We start from the raw sequence: 24598 nt of genomic DNA, 5'->3' as shown, positions 1-24598 counted from the left end.
CAGCAGACTGGGACACACGAAGCCCAGGCTGCTGAAAGCCAGCACCACTGCGCCCACACTGCTCGGGAAACCTGAGCCATGGGCATCCCCAGTAACTTCAGCGTGGCACCAGCAAATCCAGAGGGAGACACTCTTCACCTCCACGTCCACCAGCCTTTGGCTTGGTGGGCCTGACGTCCCCGGCAGTTAACCTCAGGGGATGCCGCAGGAAGGGCACTGGAGGGCCACCCGTGGTGGGGCTTCCTCCAGCTCTGCCCCAGACTCCTCCACCATCTCTCACTGTCCTGGTCCCTCAGCCGGTCCCCAAACGCTCAGCTCCTTCACTCCACATGTCCCCTCCAGTTCCCTTCTCCTCCTGTTCCCCTCCTATTTTTCAGGATGTCCACGGCTTTCTCCACCCTCCCTCCCTACTTCCACCCCTCTCCCTGCCTCTTCCACCTCCCTCTCCATCTCCTGCTTTCGCACACCTCCTTCCTATGACTAGGCAGCCATGCCATCCTCCCTCCACTTCAGCTAATTCCCTGTCTCCGCAGGAGCTGGCATTTCATCTCTACCACTGAGGCCCCTTTCATGGTTCCTGGGTTTTTGCCATCCCATCCCCTTCCTCCCTGCTGCCACCAGGATGGGAGGGCAGCGGGAAACCTGCGCGTTTGACAGGCCTGACCCCTAGCTCTCATTAACAGCACCCTTCTCAAGGCAGGCACAGCGTGAAATAAATAAATAAAGCAAAATCTCTGTCTCGCTGCTGTCTCGGGTTGCTTAAGGGAGCCGGGTGCTGGGGGTGGGATGAAGGATGCTATTTGGAGAAGCTGTCTCCATGGCAACCCCCATTCCCACCACCAAGCGGGCACAGGTCACCTGTTTCCATGAAAGTTTCCCCCGCTCCTTCCCCATCCCTCTGCCCCAGGAAGTGCCAGCACAGCCTCAGGGCGGTCCAGCCCGCGGGAGATGCTGCAGAGATGCAGGAGAAGTGGCAGGAATGCTGCTGGCATGGCTGCAAACGGCCTCTCAAGTCCCCCACACCGCGTAGGAGGAAGCCAGGGCATCCCCACTGTGCAGCGTGCAGGGACCAGCAGCACCCACTCCCCCCGTCCCACGCCAGAAAGGCAACTCCATCACCTCCCTGCCTGCGTCCCCACGGTCAGTCTAACATGGGCAGGAGGGCCACATTCTGCTGCAGGACTTGAGGATGGACACAGGCATGCACGCTGACACAAGTGCTGTTGGGACTGGGGCAGAGATCTAAATGTGTCCCCTCCCTCCGCACGCAGCCCTGGGTGCTGCGTTTCCATGCAATTTCAGTTATTTATTTTAATTCAAAATTGGTCGCTCCCATTAAACGCTGCCAGGTGCTCCCAGAACAACCCGTGATTCCTGTTTTAGTTCCAACAACTCCGTCTCTCATGCGACAGATGCGCTTGCCGGGACCTTTCCCCAAGTAAAGCAGCGTCAGCCCCACGTCGCCGAGCGCTCCCGCAGCCAACCTGATGCTCCCACCCGCGCCAGCCCCCTCCCCGCACGCCCACGCGTCCGCCGCAGGGCTGGCAGCAGGGCCCAATACCCCCCGCACCAAAACAGCCGGCAGAGTTCCAGGAAGAGACAGAGAGAGGATGGAGCAAGAAGAGGAGAATGAGGAGCTGGTTCTGCTCTCCACCAGCTCTCCAGCACGGGGAGGGGACGAGCGGCATCGGTCTCACACACTGCCAGCGTTAATGCATCTTCTGCTGGTACCAGCCGGGGTGGACAAGAGGGTCGGCAAAGAGCCTCTGGTTGAAGTTCTGGGGTTGGTACCCGGGCAGCCATCCTGCAGCACAGCGCAGGATGGAGGGATTTGCACGGTTCCCCCACAGGGCTGGGAGTTTCGCCAGGAAAAGCAAGTTTATAAATAGTGCATTTCAACACGAACAAATGAAAGTGGCAGAACTTGACAGTCAGATAAGCCAGGGGATGAGCGCCGGCCCCTCCCCAGCATCCTCCCCCTCCAGGAAGGACAGTCCCTTCCCTCTATCGCCCGGCTGGCCAGGACCACCCTCGCTCTCTGGAAAGCCTGGATGTGGAGGTGTCTGTGTCAGATGTGCTGCTCCGGAACACCCTTGCCACAGCTGGTCTGGCAGCCAGAGCAAGGCAGCAGAGCCAGCTTCAAAAAGATCAGAAGCAGAGGAGATGGCCACCTGCTCTGTTCGGAGGCAAGGGCGAACACAGCGCACAGCAGCCAGCTGCCCAGCCAGGGCCAAGGGCCACAAATTTCAACATATTGCTTGAAACCAAGTGTTCATAAGCCCATGGGCCAGAAAGTTTCTAACTTCTCCAGCTCCTGCAGAAGACAGCTGCCCCACGGGTGAGGCTGGCACTTGAAACAAGTTTCATGGCACGATGCATTACACCGAAGGGGCACATACCTGCCAGATCCTAACAACAAGCGAGACACTCAAGGGAAAAACCAGCTTTTATCTCTGCGTTAAGGAGAAGAGAAGCAACTCATCGGATGAGAATTTGCTTCTCGTAAACACAAAACAGCAGAAAAGACACCCCTGTGCCTAAGGAGTGAATGGGAGGACATCCCTGCTGGGGAACTACCTGCCAGATTGCAAAAGGAGGAGATCTTGATGGTAGTGCCCAAGGGAAGACATCAAGAGATGACACGTCAGAGCAGCCCCATCAACTGTCAGCAAGAGAAGCCTCTGACAGTCCACCAAACACATGCAATGCTCTTCATGCCACACTTGCTTACCTTGATGTAGGTGTCAAGGGCTGGGTGGACACGGTTGACTGCTAGATGGATGGACAACGGCGTAGTGAATGGGAAGGTCGCCATGACCACATGGCTGGGAGCAGGGAAGGAGAAGATCTTGAAGCCATACTTCTGGAACCGCTTGATCTGCTCTTCTGATGGTTTTGCGTCTCCCTCGCTCAGGATTCGGCCTATGGCAAAGCGGCACTTCTCTGGAGGCACCTGATCAAGGGAGACAGACAGATGGTGTCAGAAGAAGAGAGAGGCTTAAGACCTGCCAAAACCTCAACCGCCTGAGCACGGAGGCAGGAGGCCACCATGAATCAGGGTAAATGCTATGGCCCAGCAGCTGCCCACTCCTCACCACGACTGATCCAGGCCCAAACTGTCCACGCTCCTCCCAGCCTCAGCTCACAACCCAGTGGGAAAGGTACCGCTCCCCTCCTTGGACTAAGCCCCACCAGGCTGCTCACCCAAACCCACCCCAGGTGACAGCTACTGCAGAAAGCGTCTCTCCTGACACCTCCATCGGATACCTGACTGTTGAGATGTGCTCACCGCCATCCCCATCTGCAGGGCACCCCTGCAATTCCAAAGTGGGGCTAAAAAGAGATGTGACCACAACCTGCCCAGCTTCCCTCCATCCCAGCCCCAAGGAGGTCACCCTGCAGGAGCACCTGCCCCCAGCAGCCGCCTGGACACACAAGCCACCAGCATGGACCGCCAGCACTAAGCTGGAGAGAAATCTGGAGGCTGCTGGGTCCCTCCTAAGTAGGCACACTCAGTCCAGCGCAGTTTTAGCGGTGGAGAAACTGAGGCACATCAGAGTTACATGCAGTCACTAAGCTGCTTGTAGCAATACAAAGAGAAACACTTCTCCTTGGATCTTGGACTCCAACAACATGCAAGACATAAAACATGCTCTCTTTCCAGATTTGGGGATGCCTGCCATTAAGATAGGAGGATGCAGGGCTCCCAGCCCAGCAAGGGGGGTGCTCAAGGCTCTGCTCTCAGCACAGTGACGGCCCACGGGACTCTGGCATCTCCCAGGCTGCAGCTTTCATTCCTGGTTTTTAACAAAATCCCACCACTTAAGTTCATGTTTACCCATGGCACTAAGCAGCCCAGCAACTCCCTCCCACCAATACCACTTAAGGGCACAATGTGCCTTCCTACCGCTGAGCTCAGAGCCCAGCTCCCTCCCTTGTCCCCAGCAGAGCTGCTGTCCTTTCCGTCCCCAAAGAGATGCTTGAAGGAGCCAGCAGGCAGAGACAAAGCTCCTTTCCCCAGAGCACAGTGGCCTAAAAAAAGAGCCCAGAAAGAACAGGGGGTGCAGGAGCCACCAAGGAAGGGGACACCATCTGACCATTCATGCTTCCCTGCCACCTGCTCTCAAGCCTGCTGGATAACAAGATGACAGGCAGCCAGCAACCAGGAGCAGCAGATGCACAAGTCTGGCCACCTTCTGCCACCCTCCTCTGGTGAGGGCTGGAGAATGAAGTCCCCAAACTCCTGCCACACAAGGCAGCAAAACTCACCAGGACCTGCCAGGAAGCCCGACAGCAGCAGCAAGACAGAGGGACACCCTGCAAGCGTTGGAATCACAAAGCTCTCACGGGGATGGTGGGAGGCAGAGAGAGGGTGCACATAAGGTCAGCATGTTACCACTTCCCATCCCCATGTGCCCCCCAAGGGGATCTCCGCTCTGCTGTCCCCAGTCTTCTCCGTGACTTTGCCTGTGCTCACCAACGTCTTCTCCTGCAGCATAACTACCCACACCGCACTCCTTGTCCTCCCTGCCTCTTAAACACCCTTTAATGCTGCACGGCAGGACCACCCTGGAGGGGAAACACAAGCAGATGTAAATAGGAAGGGAGAAATCAGGCTGTCAGAAGCAGCAGCAGCCATCAGGCTGGGGACCTGCTTGACGGCTCACTCTTGCCCTCCTGTGCTGCGAGAGGGAGCTGCAGACAGGGCTGTGCCGAGCATCGCTCCCTTGGGGCCAGGAAGGCAAAGCAGATCCACCCCAAAGACAGCAAAAGGCAGCAGTAAAAGGCATCCATGGGGAAAGGCCCAGATGAAGCAAGGAGATAAGGGAAATCTATATAAAATTTCTTTAAACACGCAATCTCCATTTACGTCCTGAGGAAAGACAGTTCACTCCCAGCCCCAGAGCAACCGATGGAAGCTGCTGGAGCAGGCACCACCACTGGGACCAGGCGCGTTTGCTGCCTCCCTTCTCCTTTTAACTTTCTTTTCGTAGCATGCAACCCCGCAGGTGCTTTCCCAAGGGCAGCAGCAAGGCAGATTTACCTCTTCCTCTGCCCGGCAAAGCCTGTTTCAAGGGAGGGAAAGAAATACTCTGGTTAAAACCAGCCTTTCCCTAACAAATTCATCCTTTCAGGGTGGTCTCTGCTCCCTCAAGCACCCCGATAGAGAAGTTTTAGAAACAATTATTTAACCTATTCATCTACAGCTTTGCCTATGGGAGCAACGCCCGTATTTCTGAATTCAGAAAGGATTTTGGCCTCATCCATCCAAGGCTTGGGCACAGGCCGATCGTTGAGCACACAAACACGTGCACTGCAGGCAAAAGGCCTTAGCACGTGCCTCCAGCTAAATGTGAGCAGAAACACTTGGCTGGAGCTGAGCACAAACCCGCCTGCCACATCCAGTCCTTGCTGACAAGTTATTTTTGTTCCTGCCAGAGGTGGGAGAAGGAGGAAGAAGTCCTCTGGGCTGCTAAATATTAAATAAAAAGGAAAAAGGGAGAAAAAAAATGTGCAAATTAATATTAATCTTGTCCATTAAAACACATAAAACCTTGCTGGCAGGGGTTCGGCAGCACTTGAGGAGCATCCTTGTGTGAATGCCAGAGAGCTTGGAGCCAGCAGGGAGCCCCTGCGGTGACAGCGGCCGCCCCAAGGCCTGGTGTGACCCCAAGGCAGCCCACAGGCTCCAGGCCATGGGGCTGCCCCCAGACCCACTCCCAGCCAAGAGCCAGCACGCGGCTGCTGCTCCCCGGCTCTGGCATCCCCATCCTCTCTCCTCGCAAGAGCCTCCTTTGGCAACAAGTCCACCAGCACAGCAAATGCCACACTGGCACCTGCAGGTCATCAGCCCCTTCCTGCCGCAGCACCAGGGGCACCAAACCCCCCAGGAGCCGGTGGCCGAGAGGTGGGCTCGAGGTGACTGTCTGGCCAGAGCCCACCGGCACTCAGCCAGGGACACCAGAGGACACAGCAGGCAGCGAGCATGTTCTGCTGCCTCATGACAAAAGGTCTATTTTTGGTGACAAGTCAACATCCGCGGTGGGTGGCCAGCTCTGGGTGGACCAGTCTCTGCCAGAGGATGCTTCACCGAGGTCAGGAGAGCACCAAAAATGAGGAGGAAGAAGAGGAGGCCATCTCTTCCTCCCAGGGGAAAGGCAGCCTGGGTGACTGATCCCACCTTGCTGACCTCCAGGAATAAGGAGCCAGCAGTGCACACCATCTCCTGCCCCCACGCCATCACAGCTACAGCAGGTATGAGCACACAGGAGCACCCCACGGGACACCAGGGTGCTTGGCGCCTGAGCCAGCACAGCAGGCACCAGCATTGCAGCTGCCAGCCAAGCGACTCACCCCAAACTGGCCCCGTCTTTACCTGACCAGAGGGCAAGGTAGCCCTCTGCCCATCCTGCCCAAGGACAATCTTGCTCCCAGCACCCTGCCTGGCCTGGCCTGGCCTGCCTGTCAGCAAGACACAGGTCTCCATGGGAACCAATTTAGGAGCCACAGATAGCCTGAAGAAGGTTCCACAAGCGGCCCAGCTCCTCCGGCAGAACCCAGGTCTGATGGTTTGCCCAGGGGAGTCAGGCAAGAGGAGGCTCATGCCACCATGTGGAGCCCAATGCCCCACAGCTACAATCTGCACAGCCCCGCTGTGCCCCAGTCACCATAGCGTCCATGGAGGCAGGAGGCTCAGGCCGATGTCATCTGCCCAATGTCATGAGCAAAGGCAGCCCTTCCAGAGAAGGGCAAAGTCTGAGGGGCTGCCTGCAAAGCCTTTGAGGGCAGGTTGGACTCCCGTCACAAGAGCCAACCGCATGGCCTCCAGAGCTTGGGAAGCCTGGTCACAGAGATGCATTATATGCTTATTGGTCCCGAAGAGCTTCCACCACCCTCCAGGCTTGCTCCATACACACACAGTGCCCAGAGCCTTCGCTGTGACCATCCTGAGCACCACCTGCCCCACAGGCTCCAAGAGGAAGGCCATTCCCCTGCAAAGCATCATCACCAGGCAACACCAAGATGGGTCTCCTTGGCCACCATGTACCATTCAACCACACTGGCAGAGAAGGTCTTCTCCTCCTGAGAGGTCCAACTGCAAAAGGAGAAACAGATGGCTTCCAAAACCCTGGGTGGTCACCAGAGACCTGAGAGAATTTCTGCAGCCCCACTGCCTGCTCCAGCCGCAGGGTGAGGGCAGAGATGTGACAGCTGCAGGGAACAGGAGAAAAGACACAGGACCGGAGAGAGGAGGTAGTTTCATCCCACATGGCCACCCCAACTTTCCAAGGTCGTGTAGGAACTGCTCCATCCCAGTCTTGCCTGGTGCTGCCAGGGAAAGCAGCCCCCGTGCCAGCCATGGCAGGAGTCACCACAAATATCCTTATCAGGATCTGTGGGCCTCAGCAGAACAAGCTTTCACCACCCCATGCTTCAGCAAACAGAGAGGCAAGGCACAGTGCCCAAGCAGAAAGTCTGCAGGGCAACCACAGGCATGTCCACATCACATCCTTGGAGCAAAGCAGCACCAAGCATGGACACTAAGCCCTTCTGACAGCTCCAACCGCCCCTCTCTTCTCCAAGAGATGCTGGGGGAGGAAGCAGCAGCACCAGGGTTCTCGGCTCCAGAAAAGGACCTCAACACAAGGACAAAAATTAGTGTGAGGGGAATTGGCCACTCTGACCACATGGGCCCTAGCATGCCAGGCACTCCCCATGGCTCCCAGCCCTCACTGCTCCAAACAGGACACTTTTGTGGACAAAAGTGTCAAGCACATCTAGTTGAACCCTGCTTCTGCCCAGCTCATGCTGGGGGGGACACGTTCTCCTCACCACCCTCCTTCCCAGGCCAGGAAGAAGCACTGCAGGGTGGCTCTTCTCCACCTCCCATCATCCAAAAGCAACAACTGGAAGGCAAAGATAAGTCGTCTTGTTGCAGCATACAGAGATACAAGGTGGTTGAGTCCACCAGGCTCCGCTGAGCACGGTCAACTAAGTTGCCTCCGATATCTTCCTGCCACAGTGCTCCAAGGAGCCACTCAGCACTATGTTTTCACGGACAAGTTCCCTCTAAGCAGGTCCAACCCTTGGGAGCACCATCTTGCAAGCAACAAAACAGGGGCAGGTACTCCGCGGCCCCCGAGGGTTCCTAAAGCAGGGCCAGTCACCCCCAGAGCAGAAGCACTGGGCAAGAACTATCAGCCCAAGCCCTGTGCCCCACACCAGCCCCCAGCACACGTGCCCAAGCACAGACACAAGGCTGCTGGCCACCCTGCCATCCCTCCCCACCAGCATTCCTCCACGGTCACACTAGCTACTGCAGAATTACTGGGGAGCCAGGCTGTCTGTGATGGACAAATGCCCACATGCCATTATCTGCAGATCCCAGTGCCACTGAGCATCAGCAGCCAGGCTCCTCACCCCCCAGCAAGTTCTGATGCACTTTTGTCTGCTCCTTGTCCCGAACTGTACCCGCTGAAGTACTCAGCTCTGGCTGGCAGCCATCAGGCAGTGCACTTTCTGCTCACCCCTCAGCCTGAAGAGCATCATGGAGTAACTGTTTCATCAGACAGAAGCCCTCAGCATGCACCACCCAAGGGTTCAGTAAGAACTCTCATGGGACGTAAGGACTACAGGGAAGCTCAGAAATACACGAGAGCACTAGATGCAAGAGAAGGAGTATGGATGAGGACGCAGCAAGCTGAAGAGACCATCTGTTTTCAACCACAGAGCTGCAAGTCCAGAAGGAGCCTCAGCTGCACTTTCTGCAGCCAGGGGATCTGCCAGGGAATGCCTCACCTTGGGGTCATAGTCATTGGCTTCTGCTCCATAACCAGATCCATTATCCTGCTGATAACTTGTTCAGCAGGAGCTATCAGAAGACAGCAAGTTTTGCTCAGCCAATGCCTTCCAGTTAGGGTTATCCAAGAAACCATCTGCTTTCAGGTGCCTTTCCCCACAGGGCATCCTCTGCAGATCTGGGAGATCTCGTGAACCCCAGTGCTCATCAGCAGAGGATGAGCTGCAAGTGCCTGAAATACAGTCAGGAAGCATCCCAAGTCAGGAACGCAGGTGACGACCACGAGAGCTTGCCGGCCCCACCAGGCACACCTTACCGTGTGAGGGTTGTCATAGTAGACACCGATGGAGCAGAGCTTCGAAGAGATGCTGCAACCATCCGTGAAGAGCTGCCCGGATTCACCATACGGGCCTACCCTGAACTTGTAGGCCAGCGTGATGTTCCCGAGAGGTGGGGAGCCAGCGCTCACAACCACCTCTGTGAAGAGCCCCGAGTAGACAACGAAACCGAAGACAGTCAGCAGCAGCAGCACGACCAGCGCTGCAATCAGCCCGAGGAGCACCCAGTCGGACATGATGGACACTTGGCGCTCCAGGGTTCCTGATGGACTAGTGGCGAGAGGAGAGAAGAAAAAGGAGGGGAGTTAAGCCAGCACTTGGACAAGCAATCACCCTCTAAAGCGCATCCACTTCTAATTCCTCTTATGCGTGAAGCTTAAAGACAGTGGAAATCCCCCAGAAACCTCCTCTATATTAGTCCCATGTTGCATCAGCCTGTTCCAATTGGTCACCAGGTACAAATTATACTGCTTCAGTGCCTCTTGGGAATGAAGTAGTTACGGAGGGGGGACACAGAGGCACTGTTCCCATCTCCCCAGAACCAGCCTCAGCGCTCACATCCAGCCTCACATCCAGGAGAGATCAAAAACCACCCCAGGAGCCTCCATCACCCAATAGATCAATAGATACACAGCACTGGGCTAAGGATCAGGGGACCGTAATCAAATAATTTATCATTTATAGATACCAGACCCAACATTGTGACCAGGGCAGCCCCTTTGTGAAAAAGTCTAGAAATCCAGGCATTTAATGACCCAAATGAGGACCATGTCAGTTCAGAGCTGAGCCCTGCATCCAGACTGGCGCAGAGGAAACTGAAGACCCAGCTAGAAAAAAAGCATCCCCAACACACTCAGGTGAAATGAATTACCACTATTCCTTTTAGATTTATTTTTTTTCTTTTTTTAACCTAAATGAGTTTTTATAACCCCAACCAAGGCTTCCTGTTTTGTTTGCTGCCTTTTTTCTCTCTTGTGCTCACTGTGGGACCCAGCAGCCTGGCGAACGCCTCCTGCTTGTTTTCACCCACCAAGCGCAACCGCTCTGGGGAGTTTGCAACCCAGCCCAGCACAGGAGAGTTGTTTGTGTTTTATTCTGCCTTGAAACACAGCTCTGGTCACAAGGATTGGCTGCGACGCTCCCCTGGGACTTTCACTGGAGCTAGATTTGAAAGCAGAGGTTGAAGTAAACAATTCACTTTTACCTCCGTGTTACAAACACACTTTGTCCAGAAAAAAAAAAAAAAAAAAGTCACTCACAGTGGCTGCTGCTCACTCGGCTTTACAGCAAGAGAAAAGCCACATCCTGGTAGGAACTGCAGGCAGCTCCGCTCTGCTCCACCCCGGCGAGCAGGGGTTCAGCCAAACCGAGCCCCGCGGAGCCGGCACCACTCCCGGCACCACGGCAGCGCCAGGCCGGGGACCAGATCACACCACAGCCCTACTCACCTGAAAAACCAGCTCAGCCCAGAAACAGTTCACGACATCTGCCCCACAGGGGTGCGGGATCCGCCGCGCTGCAGCAGGAAAAAATAAATATCATTGCTTCCTTTCAAACTCCTAAGCTCAAAAGCAAAACAGAGTGACGGCAGAGCACCCAAAAGGCGCCCAATAGCCTCAGACCTGCTCCCCAGAGGAGGGGCATCCTGAGGAGCACCTTCCCCCACGGGTCCCCACAGGCTGAGATTTCTTCCCAAAACTCTGCACGTGAACACACGGGCACCAAAAAACACGGAAATTGGAAAGGAACAGCAAAGGAGGACGACGTCCTGCAGCCGTCTCTGCTGGCGTGTCCCATCCCGGGCTCCCCCGGCACACCTGAGTGGCAGCCGGTGCTGCTCCTGGGGGACCTCAGAGCTGAGCACCCCCGGAGCCATAGCCTGGCCAGAGCTATAGGTCCATCCTGACTCCCAGCAGTGCCTCGCCTCCTCCCTATAAACCAGCACAGATTTATTACTTCAAATCACGGTTTTGGTGATTCTCCCTGAGCTGCCAGCCCAACACCCAGCCCGAGGGCCCTGGAGACTGCCGGCCCCAAGGGAGAAGAGGGTATTTTGGGTTATTCTTTCCGGTTTCCCTGGCTCGTTTCCCACCGGCGGCGGACACGGGCCGTTTCCCACCTGTCCTCATCGTGGGCAGCGGAAGCGGAGCTCGCCCGGCCCCTGCCCGGCTCGGAGGCCGTTCCCCCCGTGGTGCAGTACCCGGGCGGAGGGTAGGGTTTAACCCGAGCGGCCCCAAGTGCCGGTGGCGGGCGGCACCCAGCCCTGCCTGCCAGGACCCGCGGCTCCCGGCCCTGCCCGGCGCCGGGCAGCGCCCTCACCACCGGCACTGCCACCGGCTGCAACCCCCGCCGCCGGTGCAGGGAGGGACCCTCTGAGCCGTTGCCGGGCCCGGCCGGCGCCCACCGGCTCTAAGCAGGCCGCGGCCTAGGGGGGACCGGAACGGAGCGGCGCTGGACTGCCCGGCCCCGCCACCGCCCCCCCACACAGAGACACCACCCCTCCCAGCCCCGGTGACGGTCGGAGGGGCCCCGGCAGCCCCCTGCGCTCCTCACCCGGGGCTCGCCGGTGACTGCCGGGCTGGAGCGATCCCGGCGCCTCGCTGGCCCCGCCCCGCCCCGCCGGGCCCGCCCCGGCGCCGGCAGCGGCGGCTGCGCGCGGACCCCGGGGAGGGGCGGGGCCGGCGGGAAGGGCGTGGCGGGGAGGGGCGCTGGGCCCCGCCACTGGCTGAGAGGCTGGAAGGGGGCGTGGCTTCCGGCGAGGGGGCGGAGCTGGCCCTGCCGGGACAGCGGAAGGGGGAGCGCCCTGCCGGGGAGAGCGCCCCCGGGCGGCCCAGCGAGGTCCGGGGCCCTCCCGGTCGGTGTCGCGGAGCCCAGCACCGCTCCCGGCCACCTCCTGGCCCTTCCCAGGGCACCCGCGGCCCGGGAGGCCCTCACTGCATGAAGCAGGAGGGCTGGGGGTGCAGGGCCTGCAGGCCCGCGGCCCAGCTCACTCCCCCAGCCCCTGCGGCAAGGCCGGCTCTCCCGTCACAGCCAGCGCTGGGTCCAAGGTACAGCTGGACGTGAACGATGAACGACTACGCTGTGCTCCGGCTGGACGATCCCTGAGCTTCCGGCTCCGTAACAGCTGGAGCTGCTGGTCAATGGTCTCGGTCCCTCAGGCGCTGGAGACACAGGTGCCGCGGTGCTGGAGGAGGCACCGGCCCTGCGTCACGGCCCTGACAGGCAGTGGTCAGAGCTGCCCCTTCAGCGCCGGACCCTTCGCACCAAACCCAGAGAGGGTTTTGAGCTCGCAGGTTCCCGCAGGCCCATGGCTGGGGCTGTTGCTGCCTGGCAGGAACAGCGTGGCTTCTGCCAGCGTTCGGGCTTTCCCACTGCCCAGCTGGAAGGAAAACCAGCTAGACAGCTCGGTGGAGACGGACAGCGCTAGCCAACAAGGAGGAGCACCAGGAGAGCTAAGAAAGAGTCAGGCGTTTGTTTCATTGAAGTGTTGGGGGGCTTGGGACAGATGTTCTCGGCTCGTATGTCCCTCCCTCAGCCCAGTGCAGGCATGGGGCACTCCTCACCAGTGGGCAGGAGGCTGACCTCTTTCCATCAGCTGGGCTTTATCGCCTGGAGGGGAACCATATTAACTAGTTGCTGAAGACCCACAAAGCTTTAGCCAGCACAGGAGCTGGTCAGGAGCACCACCATCTTGTACACCTCTCACCACCCCAAGCTCTGATGTCCTCGGACAACTTCTATCACAAGGCAGCGTCACAGCCCGCTCCCACCACAGGACACCTTCGGCACCGTGCCCTGTCCTGTGGTTCCCGCACGGAGCACACAGCACCAGTGCTCAGCCCACAGCCTTTGCCAATTCTCAGACAGCTCCTCAGGTCCCTGTTCCTTTTCAAAGAATGGGACCAAGCACAGTACCCAAGAGGAGCAAGCAGCCTGCTCCACTTCCTGCTCCTCCTTGAAAAGAGATACTAGCAGGACCCAGACATAATTCCCATCCTCCTTTTCTTCCCCCTGTATAGAAGCAACCTTCACACCTCCCTCTACACCAAGCTTTCTCCAGCCTCTTCAACCCTGCTAAGAGCAGGGAAAGTTTGCTCTCTCTAGTACACCCAATAACCAAACCACCTCCAAAAACCGAACCACCTCTAGACACAGCAATAAGCAGCAGCAGAGTGTGGAATTTGCTGCCGTTTCTCCTGCTGTGGTTTCACATCCGTTTCCCATACATCCCAACCCCCTCTGGAGGGGGTTGTTTGCAGTGGCAGTTCCAGGCGCTGCTTTTCACCCGTGTGAAGCCAAAGAGCTCATTTATGAACAGTAGTTTGAAAAACTGTATATACTTGCCTTTTTCCAGCAGCTTCCTAGTGAGGATCTCCAGGCTTTCTGTAAACTGGAATTAGTTAAACCTCAGAGGCCCCCCTCGTATTTGGCGTTACAGCTCTTTTGCAGCTGGAAGAAAATACTTCAGCTTGGTTACGTGTCTCGCCTGGAGCCATGCTGTGAATCACTGGCAGGAAGAGGAACACAACTCAAAAGCTCTTTAACTGCCAGATCTGGCCATTCGGACACTTCTCTTTCCTCCAATCTTGCAGTTATTTAACTCAGCACACATTTAACACTTAACACGAACCTTTTTCCATTACAACAGCAAAGGCTAAAATTTGGATCTCATTTAACAGCTTCACGCCTTCACTCTGAAAGAGTACATCGAGACGAGGAGGAAGGATGTAAAGCATGAGCTCTCTGTCGGGCTCCCCGATTGTCCTCACCTGCTCAGCCACATCGCGCACCCACCGCTGGCCTCTGACAGTGTCAGCCAGCCAGGCCACCTCTCCAGCGAGGGTCCTGGGTGGCCGGTATGGTGGACACTTGGTCTCAGCAGGCTTGTTTAGGCCATGCTGGGCCGCATGCGTCTCTGATGGGGTACACAGATCAGCCCGTTCTTATTTAAATTCTGTCTTAGCAGCAGACAGAAACGGAGGCAGGTTGTGAGCAGGAGCAGATGTGGACAGGCTGGCCTTCCACGATCCCACCCATCAGGCTTTCGGCAATATTTCCAAACACTTCCTTTGGAGAGATGGGGCTCAGTAGAAGGTTTCCAATCCACTTTTATTTAGAACTAGTGTGTACCTATCTCTTCTTGTGTGTATATTGACTTCAGTCTCTGGTGAGTTTTATTATTTTAGGGGGGAACATCTCATTATCCTTTCGTTTTGCTGGGATAAATTACAAAAAAGAATAATTTGTGTTCTTACAAATCACTCTCCATTCCCCTTTGCTACACCTATTCCACTTTGACAATATTTTAGAAGAGGGATGCATAGAATTAGACAGATTATTCCAGGTATTTTGCCAGGCCCCTTGTCTTAATCCTGACTTCTGTCATGGGGAATTTCCATGGATACTACAAGCAAATTTTCATGAAGTTATGGAAGAAAAACTTTTGAAGGTTGTAGCCTATGAGCTCTTCCTTTTGCTATCAAAGCACTGATCAGCAGATTAGAATTCTGCACCTCTGATTATCAGCTAGGGAGATCTCAGCTGAGATACTAAGATGGTTTTTATTGAACAAATTGTGATGGAGCTTTCATCTCTTCCTTTCAGATGTCACATCACCTCTGGTAGCTACTGTGAATGATAATCCAGACTGCCCTCCCCAAGGCCAGCAATCACATTTGTACATCACTTTGATTTTATGTGAATAAAAGAATCACTTACGAGTCTGGAAGGATGCATTATTCATCTTGAACTCCCCTGAAAATCATCTTAAACCGAGATAAAAAATCTCAGTTTAAATCTCAATAGCTCCAATAGTTTGGAACTAGACTGTGCAACTTAATGACTAAACAGGTCTGGTCAAATTCCTCCCATGATGCCAGGCAGGGGCCAGTGCTCAGAAGGGATCTCTGTTCTGCCAAATCGGTAGCAATCCTTCTCACAGATGTTTGTGTTCAATCCAGAGGGCAGTATCTCCCTTTACCTGTGCTGTGAATATTGGTACCTCCTACTGCAGTGTATTACACACACATGAAGAACAGGGCTATACACAACTTCACCTGGTGAAAAACTTATTTTATAGGGACACACTGAAATAACCTCTTAATTTCTCCTCCTGTGGTATGCCTTCAACTTTCATCGTCTTCGCAGCAATCGTGTACTTCCTTCTCCATCCTGAGGATGATGTTACATTGTCTTTGAGCTACAGAAGAATACACATCTACAAACCAGGCTTTTCTGGTTTGTTTTTTCCAGCCTCCTCTCTTGTACATGAAGTCTAAATTAAGTTTAGATTTTTTTCTTGCTGAAAACATGAGATACTTTACCCAGAGTGTTTTTCCGTTTTCCATCCAGGCAGAAACAAGAAGGGAAGCACAAACACGCTACGCTCTGTCTCTCCGGGCTTGCAAACTGCGCTTGCAAAAAGTGCTGGGTTTAATGCGGTCTTGTCAACAGCCTCATTCTCTACAGTGAGTGACACTTTAGACTGTCATCCAGCATTTTTAATGAGGGATCCCCTAACAGGCTTCAGGGATTTCAACAGGATTTTAAGAGCCTTACACAACTGCAGTCTAACCAGAGAGGAGCTGACGTTCCACAAAGCAAAGCAGCCCAGTGGTAATGACACCAACAGAGCTTTCATGTCAATGGTTCTTTTTTAGTTTTACAAGAGCGACTGCAGAAGGAACAACAAGCATGAACATTTGTCCCAGCCTTAATTGCTAGCTTCAAAACCAGAAAATTAATTTCTTATAGCCACGTTGTGCTCCTGTTTTTAATGCACACGTGTAAATAGTGCTTTTAAAAACCTCTCTGGCAGCTGTGTAAAGAATTACATTACAATGACAACTCCAAATTTAAAGTTTAAAGACATTTTTGTTTTAAGATTTTCATCTCCGTCCTGGTAAAAAACTGTCTTGAAAAAATACTTTGCGAGCGAAGGGCCACTAAGGTCGTTAAGGGACTGGAGCATTTCTCCTATGAGGAGAGGCTGAGAGAGCTGGGACTGTTCAGACTTCAGAAGGCTCAGGGAGATCTTACCAATGTATATAAATATGTAAAGGGAGAGTTCAAAGAGGATGGAGCCAGGTTCTTTTCAGTGCTACCCAGTGACAGGACAAGGGGTAATGGGCACAAATTGAAACACAGGAGGTTCCCTCTGAACATCAACACTTTTTTACTGTGAGGAAGACCAAGCACTCGCACAGGTTGCCCAGAGAGGTTGTGGAGTCTTCATCCTTGGAGATATTCAAAAGCCACCTGGACACGGTCCTGGAAAATCATCTCTGGGTGACCCTGCTGGAGCAGGGGGGTTGGACAAGACAGCCTCCAGAGGTCCCTTCCCACCTCAACCACTCTGTAATTCTAAACTGGAGACCTCCATACAAGATACCTGCGCTCTTAGGGATGAGACCGGTAACAACAGTGAGACTTGAACAAGCTACTTGCCATCTAGCTGCATGAGCTGGGACTGGCATCAACTCAATCAGTTTTAGGTAGGCCATGGAGTAGGTTATGGTGCAGCTGCGCTGGTTCCAGTTCAGGCCCTCCAGGCTTATTCCTATTTTAGGCTAAGGTAAACCATGCCTCAGTTTCATCTCTGCCTTTCTACATTAGGAATCTAGACAACTAACTCAGGCACAGATATCTAAAGATAATTTCACCCATTTTGGTGACTGCTGGAAAAGAAATCTACCTGAGGTGCAGGTCACGGCTCAGAATTGCTGGGTTTTGTTGCAGTCTCAATAGACAAAGCCAGAAAAGGGTAAGGACTGAGATACAGTTCAGAGGAAAGACAGAGGAGCAGTGGTGGACAAATGTGTCATGGGTTGTCACAAGTATTTTGAGACACTTGAGTGCAAAACAGCCTAGGCATAAGGGACCAATTGAGCAGAAAACATGTAAACTGCTAAAGCACGTTTTCTGCTGAAAGTTGGCAGCTTTTCTGCCCAGGCTATTTTTCAGAAACTGCTGCTCTCATCTGTGAAGTCAGAAATTGAGTTGAGGTGAATCTCCAAATAACAACATGGTATTTTGGCTTAACGTTGCGTATTTTGTCTTGGCTTTTGCAGGTAAATCAATTTCCCAAGATTTTAGAAGTTTACGAGGCAGTTCTGAGATTTAACTGGTCCTTGTTGCCATTTAGGAATCAGCTTAGCCATGTCTGAGCTAGCCTTAGAGAGCCCCTCTGAAGTTTTGAGAGGGCAGGAGGGTCTTCAGCCCTGGGATATGGCCTTATTAAGTATATTGAAATGACAGAGGTACACAGTGGCAGCAGTTAACTCGGAGCCATCCGTATGTGACATCCAGTTTGCTCCCCCTTGCTCTGAGCACATCCCCTATATTTTTCTCTGTTCACTCCAGTACCAGCAAAGGCCCTATTTTTGTGAAGAAATGCAACACTCTGCAGAGGCTGGGGAGGGCCAGTCCCACAGGGACTTGTGCTAAAACTCAGAAGCCCAAAAGCAAGCCTTTTTCCCCATTTAACTATGAAACCTTTACTCCTCCCACATGAGAAGTCTTATGTCTCTGCAGTATTTGCTCCTGCACCTTTTGCCTCTTATCTAAAAAAAAACACCAAAAAACCAAAGAACATAAAAGGATTGCATTAAGTCCATCACTGGGAAAAGACATTTTTTTCAGATACATACGGCCCTTTCCTGAGTTACTCAAGCTAAAATATTCTTCCAAAAAAACCTCAGCATGAAATGGAGGGATTAAGTCCCAGGTTTATGCCCTGCTTTTTCTTAGGGAGGTTTTTCTGCAACTCTACATTAATCTGAGAAAAGTCGCCTGGAACAAAGGCTCCTGTTGGTCCAAGTGATCAATGTCAAACTCTTCCCAAACTGAAGAGTCTAGTGAGACTCTGTACAATCCCCGCATTTCAATATGAACAATTTTAGAGGAAAACTTTCAGAAATTGCTATTCTGAGCTGCAAAAGCTTTGAATTCACAAACATTTCAGTGTGTCAGGGACAGTTCTCTGGCAAATTTGAGTGTTATTTTCCAGGAATAAGTGATCAAGTGAGCTGATGTGAGTCAGTCACCGCTGTACAAGACAGAGAAGATTTACCATTAATTCAGACCGGCTCAGAACCATTAGCACTAAGCTGACCCTGGTGCATCCATTGAGGTGGAGGAAAGGCTGCTGATTTCTAGCACCAACACCTTGGGGAAAGATGATCAGGATTTGGAGGACTGACTGGGGCTGAAAAGAGATTCTGTTTCACATAGCATTTGGTATTACCTCCTCATTTAGCCTTAGCCAAATAACAATCCATCTTTCTTGGGCACAAGGCAACGCATCAAAATCAGGATCACAACAAAGACAGCGTGTGCTCCTAAATCATCAGTTCAGGGTCTCGCTGCAATTTAAAATGAAGTCATCTGACATAGGGATTATCTCCATGGCTGGAGAAATAAAGCACAATATCCTGGGTAGGAAGACAGGCTCCCTTGACTTTCAATCTTTGTCACTTAAGTGCTGTCAGAAGACAAACGTGGTGGAAACCAGCCCACAAACATGTAACACGGCCACCACTTTTTCTCACTTGCCTTTTTCCAACGGCTAACGAATGAATGCATATGACTCGCAAGAATTGGGTCTGAGCCATATTTCTGAAGGCAGAAAGACTGCATAAAGACAGCTCCAGTATGAAGTAGAAAAAGACCTTTGTGGCAAACTGAATTTAGCAACGTCACCGGGAGCTTCTGACTCAGAGCCCCATTCTGCCCAGCTGCACGCTCAAACCACCACCACCCCACACATACCTGCCAAACCAGCACGATTCAGCCCATTTGGAGCTCTGCCACAAGAAGCTGGACAGAAAATGACTGATGCAGCCATAGAGCAACATCTAATAAAGAAATTCTCTTTATTTCAGGGTTGTAATTAAGCCATACTTTGTCACACTGCTACTGGCTGAGGCAGGAAGGCTACTGACGAGTTGTACCAGGAGAAACGGCAGAAGGGATGAGGTTGTTATTCCACTTCAGACCAGTCCACGTTGGCTTGAGTCAACCTCAGACCAGTTTAACCTAGCTTTTTGGTTGCCTGCTTCTGCTGCCCAGCAGGTATCCCGGATAAAAGGGCTGCTTGCATCGCTCAGATGCAGAGGAGGGTGCTCTGTCTCTAGCCTTTAGCAGGAAGGTGTTGCACAAGCAGCAGTTTTCCAGGGGCTCTTGGTGCAAGGGAGGGGGGCACTGCCACAGCAACAAGAAGTGCAAGACCCCACTGCCAAATGTGCCACTTTCAAACAGCTTCTTAGGCCTGCTGCTCCCACTGTCCCAGCAGACAAGTTAGCATGGTTTTCATCGTACAGGGACACAAAACACCCCGTACGTGCAGCAAAAGATGTAAGTGCTTTTCAGGTTAGTGTCCACCTCCTGCAAGTTGTTCAGTGGGACACTCGGACAGTTTAACCAGTTCCCAGGTGGGCATCTCTGCTTGCTGAGCAGTTCAATGGTGAGCTGACAGCTCCCTCCTCTGTCAGAAGGCGCTAAAAGCAGCCTAAAAATCTGTTGTAATGTCACTTGGAGCAGGGGACTTGAGCAATGGAGTATATTGTGCATTTTCTCTCATTTTTGCGTGTAGGTAGGGGCAGTCTCCGGGACAGTTTCCTGGTGGTACAGGATCACCCAGCCAAATGCACCGAGTGCTTCTAAAGCTTCAGTTCTCACTGTGCCCTGCTGCAGCTGATTTTGGGTAAACCTTTCAGCCAGCAGCAGAGCATGGCCAGGACTTCTTTCCCCTTCCAGCTGTATATGCACACACCAGGTGTCCTCCTGTGGTCCTTCTGTGATTTGGCTTCTCCAGAGTGCAGCAGCAGAGGGTAGGAAGGGAGCAGAGCAGAGGCACTGTCCTGCTCGGGCAAGACTGGAGGTTCTTGTAGGTCACCAGCAGGTCTGTCCTTGCTGCTCAGCTACCCCCTCGGAGTGAAACATGCTGTGTCTGTCAGTCTTTCCCTCCTGCATGTAAAAAAAATAGTGGATTTACTGCGCATTTAATGGCAGGCTGAAATTACATATGAATATTGAGTCTCAGTAGGATGTTATCCCTGATGTGTTCCCTCTGCTGACAAGCCAGCCTGGGATACAAGCAGAGCATTGCATGTGCTGTACATTTGTGCCTCATGCAGATTTGTGACTAGAACGGGGCAAATAGTTTAAGGCCTTTTCTTCCAGTTCTTTAAACAAAAAACAGAAGGGGGAGCACTTAACAGAAAACCAGATTTTTTTAAATACTAGTAAAAGGGTAGGAAAATTTAATTTATTTCAGGATCAAGTTGCATCAATATATTCTGTTCAGTTTACCCTCTAAAAATAAGAAGGGAAACTGGTTTTTATTTCACTTTCTCACAGTATAATTCACTCGAGCTCTTCCAAATAGTTCTAAATTCAGAAAACAGGAGGAAAACAACCTGATTATCTTAAACTGCACAAAAGAGTTAATGTCTTGCTGTACAATTAAAATCTTCTATTCCCTTTCTACTCTATATTCTAGTGTTTTAGAAAGCATAATTTCTGTATAGTAGAGTTATTGCTGGATCCTACTAAACATCTCTGAATTTTTTCTGTTCTGCTCCATTTAAATCTCAAAGTTCTGGATAAATTTGGTCTTTGAGCATAAATTGAACTTCACTGGTCTTTCTTGCTGCCTGCTAGTCAAACTGTAGACTTTTCTGATAGGGTTTTTTATTCAATTAAGTCTCTCTGCACATACCACATGGTAAACTTACTTTCATTGCATTTTCTTGCCATAGCAGCTACTGTGCACTTAAAGCCAGCATAACGCCATCTACAAGCTTAAAGCAAAGATGCTATATTGGTATGAAAGAAGCTAAATAATTATGAACTGAATTCAAAGCAGCTTTCAACTGAGATACAAGTTAAAAGAATTGTGTAGAAAAATAAATGACTTGCAACAAAAAGAAAATTATAGGGAAAATGGAGGAAAGGTTTTCAGAACTGCATGAGGAGCTCCTTGTGCCCTATTTGTGAGAAGGAGAAGAAGGTGGGTCACACTAGGATTAAGGGATGAGCTTGTGAAAGTCACCACTGTCTGGAGCTGTCATGCCCGAGAGCCAGCCAGAGTCCCTACGGGGCACAGACTTCTAGATACACATTCCTGGATAGGGATGCAAGAGAAACCTTCTGTTCAGGTAATAAATCACCTTCACATGGTGGGACCAGGAAGATCCTGCACTTGGACAGGGAATACAGAACACAAAGATTTCTGGTCACTTCGCTGTAATATTTTAAGGAGCACTTGCTGCATCTGGGGAGGTGGGGGATAAACTTCAAGATCCAAGCTGTTCTTGGAATGCCTGTGTTCCTCTGAACCTCAATGGTTTCTGTACCAGGGTTTCTCTCGGTGGGAACAGAGAGCTGCTTTCTCCTCCAGCAGTCCTTCAACAGAGCTGTCTGCTCCCTGGGCCAGGGAAACCTGACCAATGCGTCTAGGAGGTGCATACACCACGAACAAACCTGTGCCAGTCTCATATGCTTCAACTGCATTGAGCAGGGGCTCGTAGGCTTAATTTCTCCCACCATGGCTAAGAGCCTGTATTTGACTAGAGGCCAGCAACTTTTTGGAGCTTCTGCTCCCCCTCTGCAAATCAGAGGCTTTGGATTTCCCTCTCCCTGAGGAAGGGCAGTTCCCTGTTCTGTGAAAATCCCCAGAAGCACTGGAGTTCTCCCCCTCATTAGGGCTATCACGACAGCAACGCTGATCAACACAGCGCCCATCCGCACGCCAGCGCCTGTGGAGAGCCACAAGTAGGTTAATTGCTACAGCAACAGGGAAGGAAGATGCTAAAGGACTGTCTTTCCAGGTGGCCAGTTCCTTTAGGACTTGAGACAGGCAACTTACCCTTCAGGCTTCTTTACCTGTGAGGTCAAAAACTGACTTCATCAACGCCTGCACTTGGCCTAAATGCTGTGTAGACTGGGGAGAGAGGAAGAATGACGTCCTAAATGGAAGAAATAGGTCTCCTTTTGTTTTGGACTCTGCTGCTTTTACCTTTTTTTTTTATACTGGCACCATTGGGAGAGTTCCCATTTGCTTAATTAGGCCACATATGAGGATCCTGGGAAGACACCTAACATGCTTGGAGTGGGTTTGACCTGCTAATTTTCATCCTTTATGAATCTGAGCAGCCTGGGTTCAGATGAAAATTTGTAACATTAAGAGGAGCTGGATAACCAAATCAGCTTGGAAAGGCAAGTTGTTGGGGATTTGTGTTTGGTTTTTTTCTTTAAAAAAACAACATACACTGCCATCATACAAATACACTTTTACTGGGGTAGACAGATGTTTAAACACTGCGCAGCTTACAGCTCTAAAACAAAGAAAACATTGATATACTATCCTATTATGTTGATAGGCAGGTCTGGAAACTGGGAATGGTACCTAGAAAACAAACTTGTAAAAGCCAATTATGATACAATTAACTAATAGAAAACATTTGAGCCGGTAAGATATGGAAGGACTTTTGCTGAATGATGTCCAGCTGTGGTGTAAGAAGTAAGCTCTCCTAGCTTCCTGGCACAAAAACTACATTGACTCTTCAATCAATTGTATAGCCTGACTGAAAATATAACCCATGTCACATTGATGACCAAACTGTTTCAGAATACATTGCTTTAACTCATAAACGCCGTCTCTGCATGTCACGTAAGAAGAGCTACATTTCTCTACTTACCTTCCCATCCTTGAAGCTGGCACCTCGTGGGGTCCTGGTCATACCATGAAAGTCAGGATGAAAACTTTGTTTTGAACCATGACACACATATGAGACAAAGATAACAGAACATGGCAAGTTAGCACTACAGACACCATCAAAAGGTATGCTTTACAGAGTGTTAGACTGAGGATCCTCACAGCTGGTAGCAGAGCTTGTTGGTTACCATCTTCGTTAAAATTAAAGCTCTTGGTCCATTAAAAGCTTCTATTTACCAAACTGGAACAAAGCAGCTCCCGAAGCACTTTAACATGACGCCCACTTGAACAGAGCTCACCTGACAGAACAGGACCTGGGGCCACAGACCCATCCAAAGAGCTCTCTGCCTCAGGCAAGGAGATACTGTTCTAGGAAAAGGAGCACTCACATACTGCGATCAAAACACCCAACAATCTTTTGTAAAAAAAGGCCAGACTTCCCAATGGACCATGAAAGAAGTAGTAGACCACAAGGATCTCTATCGCACAGTAGTAATAATAAAAAAAAAATTATGAAAAGAACCTAGGAATATCTGATTTGTGGTTATAGCCCCACCGTGCTGGTGTCCAAACCACATAGGCAACTTCACTACTGACTTCAGACAAATGAACTTCTGTCTCAATGTTCCTATAATGTCAGAGGTGGAGTCGCACCCATCAACCCACAGGACAAACTATCATGGGGCTTCATGACACTGCTAACTGCCTGTCAAAAACCAGTACCAAGCTGTACACATTAAAAACATTTATCAGTTTATATCGAACGTTTTCTTGATTAAAAAAAAGTCAGCTTCCTTGCAACACTCCATAGAGTAAGCTAGTCTCAGAGACAAGCTTAGTGACAGGGGTTAAGCAGCACCTTCCTCTATGGACACCAGAGAGTAGTCCATAAAAAGGTCAGTCTAAAGTTAGCTGTCAATGCAAATGCTATCAAATGAGGAGGGAATGGGGATGGGAAGAGACACCTATTAACAGGATCACACACCAGGATTGGCACATCACCCAGTTTCCCTCAAGGGAACCCAGATTAGATTGGCTATCCCCAAATGCCAGCTAAAGGATACCGTGCCTGTTGCACAAGGGAACTTTGAGAGACACACAGAGGCTGACTGACATCAACCCCCTCTGTACAGGAAGCAATGCTTGAGTCCCCCTAAGGCCAGCTGCGCCTGTTCGACCTTCTCAGGTGGGCAAGGAGGGAAACAAGGCAACGGATGATGTACTACATAAACAAGGCACCACATAAACAACAGGGACTCTGCATTCTGAGATGAGGATAATCCTTCCCATCAGGCACAGCAGAAACATGCTCAGAAGATCCTGGCAGCAAGACACGGCACAGACTTCCAGCTCTCTCCTGCAGTGCCTGCCAGCTCCTCAGCTTCCTCCAGCTCTGCTCAGCTTTTGGCAGCAGCAGAGCTTACCTGCTCGACTGGAAGACACAGGGAACCAACTCCCAGCCCCAACAGGCACATCTGAAAGGCCTGCAGGCAAACGGGGTGGCCAGACACCACAGCCGCCTCCCCCGGCCTAGCGACATCCGGCTAGGGGGCCATGCCCAGCAAGGCTCCTCTACAGGACACGCACTACTGGGCCCGAAGCGAGCCCCATAGCCCACCCAGCTCAAAGTCAAGCAGGGGTAGCGAGACACCTCCACACAGCTCTCCTGGCGGCGGCCACCGCCGCCCCGCAGGCCCTCACCGGCGGTCAGCCCCGCCCACAGCACGCAGGCGCAACGGCCCA

General features: G+C 52.0%; 1 protein-coding gene across 1 annotated transcript in view; it reads right to left on the bottom strand.

The window, feature by feature from the left end:
• The window catches only part of TEX264 (testis expressed 264, ER-phagy receptor), a 41408-nt gene extending 29648 nt beyond the window's left edge, over nucleotides 1–11760 (bottom strand). Inside the window, exons 1-4 of the mRNA XM_074152316.1 lie at nucleotides 11692–11760; nucleotides 10587–10654; nucleotides 9117–9408; nucleotides 2732–2953 (exon numbers count right to left, since the gene is read on the bottom strand). Coding sequence (XP_074008417.1) covers nucleotides 2732–2953; nucleotides 9117–9374 — 480 coding nt within the window. The 5' untranslated portion in view covers nucleotides 9375–9408; nucleotides 10587–10654; nucleotides 11692–11760. The remainder of the gene's footprint in view (nucleotides 1–2731; nucleotides 2954–9116; nucleotides 9409–10586; nucleotides 10655–11691) is intronic.
• Nucleotides 11761–24598: the final 12838 nt, after the last annotated feature.

Source organism: Numenius arquata, chromosome 8 (assembly GCF_964106895.1).
Source record: "Numenius arquata chromosome 8, bNumArq3.hap1.1, whole genome shotgun sequence".
NCBI classification, from domain to species: Eukaryota; Metazoa; Chordata; class Aves; order Charadriiformes; family Scolopacidae; genus Numenius; species Numenius arquata.
Note: the sequence above shows the minus strand (reverse complement) of the source record. Positions and strands in the feature narration are given on the sequence as shown.